This window comes from Varroa jacobsoni, unplaced genomic scaffold (assembly GCF_002532875.2).
Source record: "Varroa jacobsoni isolate VJ856 unplaced genomic scaffold, vjacob_1.0 scaffold_1386, whole genome shotgun sequence".
Taxonomy (NCBI): Eukaryota; Metazoa; Arthropoda; class Arachnida; order Mesostigmata; family Varroidae; genus Varroa; species Varroa jacobsoni.
In genome coordinates this window covers 24,064-33,437 of record NW_019214288.1, presented here as the reverse complement: position 1 = coordinate 33,437, position 9,374 = coordinate 24,064, and the positions used below count along the sequence as shown (strand labels likewise).

General features: G+C 36.2%; 1 protein-coding gene across 5 annotated transcripts in view; it reads left to right on the top strand.

The window, feature by feature from the left end:
• LOC111269462 (zinc finger Y-chromosomal protein 2) overlaps positions 1-9,374 on the top strand; it is a 10,131-nt gene extending 757 nt beyond the window's left edge. For 4 of the 5 annotated variants that reach the window (XM_086972108.1, XM_086972107.1, XM_022849072.1 and 1 more), the window contains one exon: positions 5,725-9,374. In XM_086972108.1, the coding sequence (XP_086828234.1) occupies positions 6,110-6,751 (642 nt within the window). In that variant the 5' untranslated portion in view covers positions 5,725-6,109 and the 3' untranslated portion in view covers positions 6,752-9,374. Of the gene's footprint in view, positions 1-2,384; positions 3,356-5,724 lie in introns of those variants that run through there. The other variant, XM_086972109.1, reaches the window with a different exon arrangement.

The following is a 9,374-nucleotide window of genomic DNA, read 5'->3' as shown; positions in this document are numbered from 1 at the left end:
CTTTAAGGTTTCGTTTTCTGCCAGATACGTCACAACAGTAGCGTATTCGTTCCACCAGTCTATTTGTTAGTGCAAAGAAAAAATTCCTTTCTTGCAACAAATGAAGTACAATGGGAATGGGAACTAATTGCGCGGTTAAACACATAAATGCAGGAGTAAAATAAAAAATAAAAAAAGTTTATTAATTAATTATGTAAAATAAGAACGTGGTAATACAAATATAGAAATTTCTATAGTTAAATGACTTAGAAATGAAGCCTTTTGAACAGGTCGAAAATGCGGTAGGTTTTAACATATGATTCATGCACATTTACACAATTGGACTATCAAACCAGTTAAACCTATATTCAAATTCAAGATCTAGAAAAACTGGACTCCAAGTAGCTGAAAAGCAATTTATTCTAAACAAATAATGTTCCACTTCTTATTCTTTGTACTATTTCATATAGAGTTAGTAAGAGTAATACTAAGACCTTGTATAAATTTAGCTTTTGTAAGCTGCGCACAAATGTTTGCGCGAATTTGTCCAAGATTCCGTAACAGATATAAGTGAGCAACTAAGTGATCCGGTTAATCAGCTAACAAGCCCTTCCATAAAGTATGCTGCTCCAGATTTTAGCATCTTTTATGGGTATCTGTGTATGCTGTCAGTCTTGATATTACTCATTTTTTTTTACTTGATAAGAAAAGCAGACCGTTCTTGTTATATTACATCTTTGTGACTACATGTTTGAAGTTACTAGTTCGTCTTGGAATCAATATCTGTGTTATTTACCAGTACCGGTGCCATAAATGTTTTCATACACACAAATATAATATTTATTTTGCGGTACCTACGGGACTAGCCGATACTTTATAAATAACGGGCGAATTTTCTGCTTGAGCATATGTGATTAGAGAGTTTGCCAATATCCCTCTATTTATAGGAGAATTATAAGTTTGTGTATTTACTCGTGGTGGCTTTAAATGGCTTATAACAAACAGGTTGCTCTTTCACTTTAATGAGCTTTATTCACATTTTTAGTGAATTAGCTAGTGGAATATTATCCTTATAATTGACGATATATCGTCTTTTTCTTTTTATCTACCTATTGTATCATTATCTCTAGGTTAAAGAAAATATGTAAATTATTTCTAGACAATGCATTCGAGCTCGAAACTTAAGTTCTTCACATAGTGCTGTTTCATTTTTAAGTTTTATCTTCTCGGATATGTTTACGAAATTGTCAGAGAGTTATTATGCATCTAAACCGTAAGCAGCGCTGGCACATGGAAAAGTCGGCATTCTATTATCTTGCACGTAAGCTTTAACTTACACTGATTATATAACAATGAAAAACTGCACATGACAACGTTTATAAAATATTGTATTTAGGCCTAGATGTTGCATTTTACTCGTCTCATTTTATAATGCCAAGCAACCTTTATTTCATTTCCGTGCGTTTCAGTATGGAAGCAGGGAACTGTATTATTTTTTCCATCACTTTAAAAAACAGAACCAGAGGTTTAATGCCTGACACATTGCTTCTCCACCTATCATGCTTTAACCACGCGAGATAGCTTGAAGCGCAAACATTTAACCGCAGTGTTTCTTGATGGGAATTAGTATAGTACATTTTAAAATATACTTTTGTCATTACCCTTTTTATTTAAGATTACAAAACTTTTTTTTGCTTATTCTTTCTGGAACTTGCAGTTTCCTCTTGTTTGACATGAAACAGCTCAGCTATTATAACTCGATTTCTATAGATGGATTCTTTTCAATAAAATGCACTCAGTAAGAATATAAATAATGAGGATGTTCCATAAAACTTTACAGCTACAATGGTTATTAGTCGAAGGAAAGAGTAGAGGTAATTAGGAGAACCTTGACCGCAAAGTTTACAGGAGTGTCAGTTAGGTCACTGGACGATTGCTTCATACAATACGTTCTATACTGCATTTACTCTAACATTGAATCTTAAATTTGCAACAGCGATCTCTAAGATGATCAAAATAGCTTTCTTGTTTCCCCCTCTGTAAATGCAGAGCTTCTGTTGAGTGAATCCGAGGCGGTGTATTCGGAGACAGTGTAAAATATCGCTAGAATAAAACCTATTCTCATGCATCTGATCCTAGTGCTCAACTCAGGTAATTCAATTGATGTTTACTTCTACCTTCAGGTACGTAATTTGAAGAGCCAACTCTAATCCGATCAGTGCTCGGCCATATTTCCGTAGGGCCATGTTCTCGTTGCAAAATAGATTATTGAAAAAGGCCGTAAGCAGATTTAATTTTATCACACAGGTGTTTCACTTAGCTATTATTGGGTGGGCGGTAGGTGTTTAAATAGTAATATTAAGTGACTTTTCGATCAGATGTTTAGCTCAGCATAAAAGTGAGTTTTTTTTTTTTCGTTAGTGATAGCCTAATTGATACGTTAACAGATGGATGGTTTGCTGTGAATTTATGAACTTCAGTTATGTAAGCGATCTATCCAGAAGTTTTGCCAGATGCTTATGGACTGCATCATGTGAGAGCCACGATTCGATTAACTCGCTTTTGTGGAAACCAACAATTTCGCTGGTCAAGATGGTTGGCGTTTTGTAGCGAATATGCTAGAATGGCATGCGTAAGAAATTTTCTTGGTTTGTATTTTTTTGTCCTTCACTGTTTCTCCCCAGCTTTCGCTTCTCCCAATAAGAGCTCGTGAAAATAGTAGCGTTTTCCACTCTCGACTGAGATACGCTGTAATCAAGGTAACCTCTCACTGAAATTGTATTGCCGTCCATTCTAGGCTGTTCCTTGGCCAGTTGGACGAATATAGCCCAAACTGACACCATGACTTTTGGTGACACATTGACTGGTTAGATCAAAGATCAATAATGCACAAATAAGTGATTGAGGAAATGTATAACAGGCCACAGGTTTATGTAAGTTGACGAAAGAACAACTTAAGTGATTTAAAAACATTGATATAAATACGTTATCTACGTCATGAAAAACTTATGATGAGCTTTATTAAGAACATTTGTGTAGTACAGAGATTCGTAAATATGTATAATCGAATTATAATCATTATTCAAATAGTGTTCATTCATTATAATCAAAAATGGTGTTAGTAACTCGGCGCAGTGCAAAATACACCTTTATTGTGATGCGGTATGCCGTTTCTCAGTGCATATACCTAAGGATTAAGGCCACTGATTAAAGCTTACTGGATTTTCCCGTTTTTTAAATTCCTATTTCAGGTTTTTGTGTACTTGACAACCATTAAACGTATAAAAAGTTCATAAAAGTTAATAAAAGCATTATATTTAGATCATCTACGAGCTCGTTCGGACGATATTAAGGTTTCGTATTCAAAGCGACAAAGGTTGGTATGGTAAATTTTGAGGTGCTCATACCTCTGTTCATTAATAAAGCCTGCCATCTCTGCTATACTGAAACACCCTTTAGCACAGCCATAACCACTGTACGTATCTTCTCCTTCGCAATCTTCGTAACTTTCGTGGTCGCTTTGCAAATTACGTCAGGCCAAATCGTTGAATGATTTACTTCTTGATACCCCTAATGTTTTTATTGCCATGAAGATCGTATAATGAGTTAATGTGATGTGACAGAATTTCACTTGGGAGTCTGACCGCAATGTGATTTCTGGAAATAAGCCAATTACTTAAAAGAAAGACAGTTGTTTTTCCTGTATGCTCACATGAAAATTTGTAAAAACAGGCTGAGTAACGATTGATTTAGAGGCCTAGAGTACAGTCTATACATTTCAACAAAATGTATTATTTCTCGGTCACTACTAAGATATTTTTTTACACATATCTAATCTTCATTCTAGATATATTAGGCTGGATTATAAGCAAGTTCAGTCTCTGATTTTTGCACCTAACAGAAGACGCAGCGTTTCACGAAAGAGAGTGGCCTTGCCTCGTCTATTGGGTCTTTTCTATTGGATGACCTTATTCACTCAACACAACTTGATCATATACAGACTTTGTTGACTTTCTTGTTCTTCCCAAGCATTTGCAAGTGTGTGAGACCCTTCCACCTTTTTGTCTTTTGTTCTAGCATATGGTGTCCCGCCAAACCCAAATTTTCTGCCTTTTTCAATGTGGATCCGTGTTAATGTTGGGTTTAGGCGAATCTCCTGAAGCCACTTGTTACTTTTTGTGCTTTAGGTCAACGTGTAGGCACCATTTTTTGTCACTGGTGACAATTCTGAATAGAAACCTGTCACTGTGGCTACGTGTTACCAGTGCCGAGAGAGATTTTTGGAGTCAATGAGAACTTTTATTGCATTGTGTGCTTAATCAAGTCCATACACGTCCAGCCCTCTAATTTCATATAAAATTACAATCATTCAAGATGCCTAAGAATAGTTTAGTATTCGCAGTTTTTTTCTTTAGGCAACTAACTCCCCGGAGCCCTCGTCGACCTCGGATAGTCTATTGCGATAGGGCACACGCTCTAAGTTTAAGATTTTATCTTTAAACTTTACAAACCTTTTCTAGCACTGCTTACAGATAGAGAATGCTCGCTGTATACAGTATAAATATTTCACGTTGCTTCAACAACTTTTAGTCTCGCTAAAAGGCGAATGAGGGTAGGTGTCGAATATGCATTTAAAGTCTTTATCTTCAAAGCCTAAAGACGAAATTTCGTTTACTGCACATTTAAATTGCAATAGTGTTACAGAAGAAATAAATCACTTTCAAGTGATATAGAGGTAAACAAATCGTAAAGAGATGACAGGAGAAGGAAATTGAAAATAAACATTATATATGTTCCAGTTTCATATAATTACTATATTGTTTTTCCTACACAACAAACATCAATGGGTCGACTAGATGAAGAAATTTGCGCCTTATTTTATGCACAGATGATGCATTTTTCTCTAAAATTATGTCCCATAAAAAATATTTGTAACAATTAGAATACATCTACGCACCCACAGATGCAGTTTTTTAGTCTTTACAGGTTTTCATCTTTTTATGTCAGTCGTGGTTATAGAGGAGTTCCGAACACTTATATTGAACTGATAGCTGATGGCTTTAGCTAGATATGCGGATATAGAGATATATAGAAGGATTTTCCTCACCTTCAAAAACTAACACTTGTTGGTAAGATAAACTTTTTCAACGGTTTCACACTAAGCGGACAATGCTCATTTGTTCAGCTTTTTCCATCTTGTATACACTTCGTCGTTACTTTTTCCATACGGTTACCGATATTTGTGTTCAAATGAGATTCTTAATAGTTAGAAGCATATTATATGTGAATGAATAAGCTTCGTTAGTTGGATTTACCGCAAGGTGTTCTAAAACAAAGCATGCATTGGAGGTCGTAAGAACTTCCAATGGTATGAACATGTCAGCTAACCGACTAATTGGAAAAAACTTAATAAAAATAGTTGGAGATTACAGATGGTTGTATGTATAATTAAAATAATGCACGCGACAGTATGTCCTATATTGTAAGATTTGTTGGTCGGCAAGTGTGGCTGTGGTTCAGTCAGCTGAGAAGTAGCGTAATGAACGCCAACTCAGGAAGGTAGTTCATGCATACATAAAGAATATGTGCTAATAAAGCAAAGTATAGTATGGCTGCCACGAAGCCCTAATATAGTCAGTGCTCGTGGATTGTAACATAAACGGCCATTCCTAGACACAAACGTATTATGTGACATAAGGCTGATATTAAAAGTACAACATGTATTAATATTTCGTATTTTTTCAGGATGTTTGCTACAAACAACTGCCAACTGAATGTGGACTTGTGTGTGTTGTGATAAAAATACGTGCTGCGTACGAACAATGTCTCTACTGATTAATGTCCGAAACCACAAAGAGTCCCAGCTGTTTGAAGAGAAACAGATATTTTCAGTTATGAACATGGGGAACGGTTTACACTAGTGAAGGCATCAGCTAATCATTTTGCTTATGCTATTCATTGAGCTTAGAAAACTCAAAGCTTCATAGCTCAAAACTGTAATTGACTCTCAGAGCTATTCTGTAGGAAATAAAATTTACTCATAATCTTGCAATATTGTATTTTGATTTTATTAACGATAAAAAGGTAAAAAAGATACACCAATTGGCTAATCGGAAACAGTTCAAAGTCTATGTTGAAACTAACCCATAGTTTTTTACTAAGTTGCACAACAGTAAAATATGATGACCAGTGCGAAATATCATTTATTGTTTCTAACTCAGGCTCAGGTTATTCGCCTCGGCATCCTCGGCGCGCACAAGTGGCCAACTACAATCTGGACAACTCGGCACTTGACTTCATACTTGATGAGCTTGACCCACAGCCTTCGAATCGTCGAAACTATAACCGACAACAGCGGCGCGATCCGTCTCAGCAGATGCCACCACCTCCGATACCGCCCTCCGCCGGGGGAGCTATGTTACGTCGATTTCTGTGCCGCTTCTGTGGATACATCGCAACATCAGCCGGCAACCGTGACAAACATGAACGGGTACATACAGGCGAAAAAACTATACAGTGCGGATATTGTGAGTATGCTACAGCGGACACGAGTAACTACAACCGGCATCTGCGACGAAAGCATGGCGTCGAGCCTGAAGGGCCGGGCGCTCTTCCGCCAGGAGTTATTGGCACCTCAGATTTTCGAGGGAGTGGCGTCCTTGAAAGCGCTGGAGACGCAGCAGGGATTCAGTGTCCATATTGTCCTTACGGTACTGCAAATGTTGCCGACTTTGATAGACATGTCCGCATTCGCCATAACGGTGGTGATTAAATTAGTTGTCTGTAGATGACTTTGTATCCACCATGGATAAGGTGATTTTGTGATACCACGTTGCGTGAAGGAGCGGCTGATGTACGAAATGCCCCTATAAAACGGCAGAGAACGCCGTTTAATAAATAAAATCGCCAACAATATTACATAGGAGTTCCAAGCATGGTATCAACGCGAGTCGTAATAGCCCATAAAATGTTGCTTTCAGACCGAAGGTACTTTTTTTAACAAAGAGATCTGCTGTGCTAAAATAGAGACTTGATTTAAGAACGCAGGGAAAACGTACATCACCGCTTCGAGACATTAGGTTTTACGGTGTCGTTTGTTTGTATTTATTTCGAACGTCGCATGTTTATGAGAAATGAATATGAGCAGATAGATCGACATGTAGACAGATAGATTTATCTATTGTAAAGAGTGGACATCAGATTTACATGTATACCTCTTGCTCACAAAGCGAGTTAGCTTAGTCATTATCATTATTGTTCCATAAGACTGAGGAGAAGCGTAATATAGAAGAAAACAAATGCTAGAACCGTGTGATAGTTTTCAACTCTATTTGTTGCGCTTAGCAAATGAAACCTGTTATATTTATTAACGTTAGCATGTACATTTAGTTGTTGATTTGTACATGTACATTTTGCCAATCAATTTTGAGGTTAAATGTTTAGAAGTCTATTATAGAATAATTTTAGCACTGTTTGAATTTGATACATTCTTAAACGGATCTCATTATGCGTGATCACTATAATGTTAAATCAACTTCAATTTTGGTAGTTTCTTCAAATATCGCACGATCGATCTATTACATTCTGCGCTTTAGCTTATCGTAACGAAAAAAAAGCCTTTAGTTTTTTCTAGTGTTTTCTGTGGATTATAGTCATAATAAGGTGTCTAGGTGGATCGACTTGTAGAAGGCAATCAATTGGGACGAGATGAATTGCTGCTTGCTTAGAAGCTGGACTTAAATAAAAACAGATATTTGGGTAGTTTTTTTTAGAAAATGCTGAGCAAGAGGTCTCTGATGAATGTGTTTGTGATTGTCAATCGTTCCACGAACGGCTTCATTTCGGGGCTCACTACGGCCTCATACTGTTTTCAGAGATTTCCTCTGTGCGTTCACGAATAACTTTTTGGAAACAACAGTGAATAAAGCGACACCGGCACGTTTAGCTTTGTTAGAGTGTCGCTTGAACAGTTTGCCCATAGAAAAATGTAGCGAGCTCGAATCTTGAGTTGGTCAAAAGTTTCAGAATTTTGTCCCTGTAACGGTGTAGCAGTAATATGTTTGTCTTATAAACTCAACAACATGTGAGGTAATCTAATTTCAAACTGAATGTTTCGTGTTGGGAGCAACCATCTGAAACAATGCTTAACGACAGTATAGGAAATAAAACGCGAAACAATGGTGTAGCCTCAACATTTTAACAGTCCAAGAAGATTATTTTAATCTAATTTGGATCTATATCTTCTAGGTGCAAAAACGCGCAAAAAGTCTGAATAAGACTAATAATCGTTGGGGCATATCTGAATAACAAGACTGGCTATAAATATTTTTCTTGAGGACAGTCACAAATTTCTCTGCGTCAAAACCTAAAAATCAAAAAAATTACTTTTTTGCGCAATTTCAATGAATTTTTTTAACCATCTAATAATAATATCTATTGTGGATTCTTTTCTTTTCTCTATGGAAACTTTGCATTTTTCGAAAACAGCATGAAGACTAACAACAAGGTCGTCTTTCGGTGTCAGGTGCCTAAATAAGTTTACGATCTTGATGGGGTTTGCCTAGTGCAAAAATATTAGGTAGTAATTAACTTTAATTTATAATTCAAAGATGAACGTCCTTGTCTCCGTAATGACGGGTTTGTAATTCAGTTCTGGAATGAACTGATTTTATTCAATTACCAAAGATAGTGCTGCAAAAAACGTCCTAATTTATTGTGAGCAGCTTGTATATATGATATAAGTATATGCGACACGTGAGCTTCATGTATTAAAACTACCTGCTTAGCTATATTAATTTTTAAAGTTAAAAGTTTTCGTTAGTCATATCAAAGCAACAATTCGATAGATCCTGACGTAGAAATAGTGAAAAATTGAACATATTGCGTAAGAAGATTATATACATCAAGAAAGATAGATAGAAAGTGCTTCAATTGCATCTTTATATCTACTAAGCACACATATGGAAACAATACTGTGATGGAGCATATCGCCGGATATCATACGATAATACCGATGAGTTAAAAAGGAGATCCTAATGCTGCACTGAAACTGTACTACTGTAAGCGTAAATAATTCAGATGCTGAGTTGTGATCGGCCCATTTTGGTCCATTAATCCGTGGGGCTACACTTTTTAGAAGAGATTTATTATTTAATGATTGTGCAACAACCTTTCAGAGTTTCTTTACGATAATAAAACAGATTACCTGAAGTATACATATTTATCAGATTGGATTGAGAGCCTGAGTCTATACTCGATAGTGAAAATATGTCCCTATACCGATTTAAGTATTCACAGTACATAAACAAAGACGCATTCGAATAATGTATAGTAAGATATAATATAATGACGTCATATTACGTATTAATAAATGTAAAAATAAGAAAACTCTATTA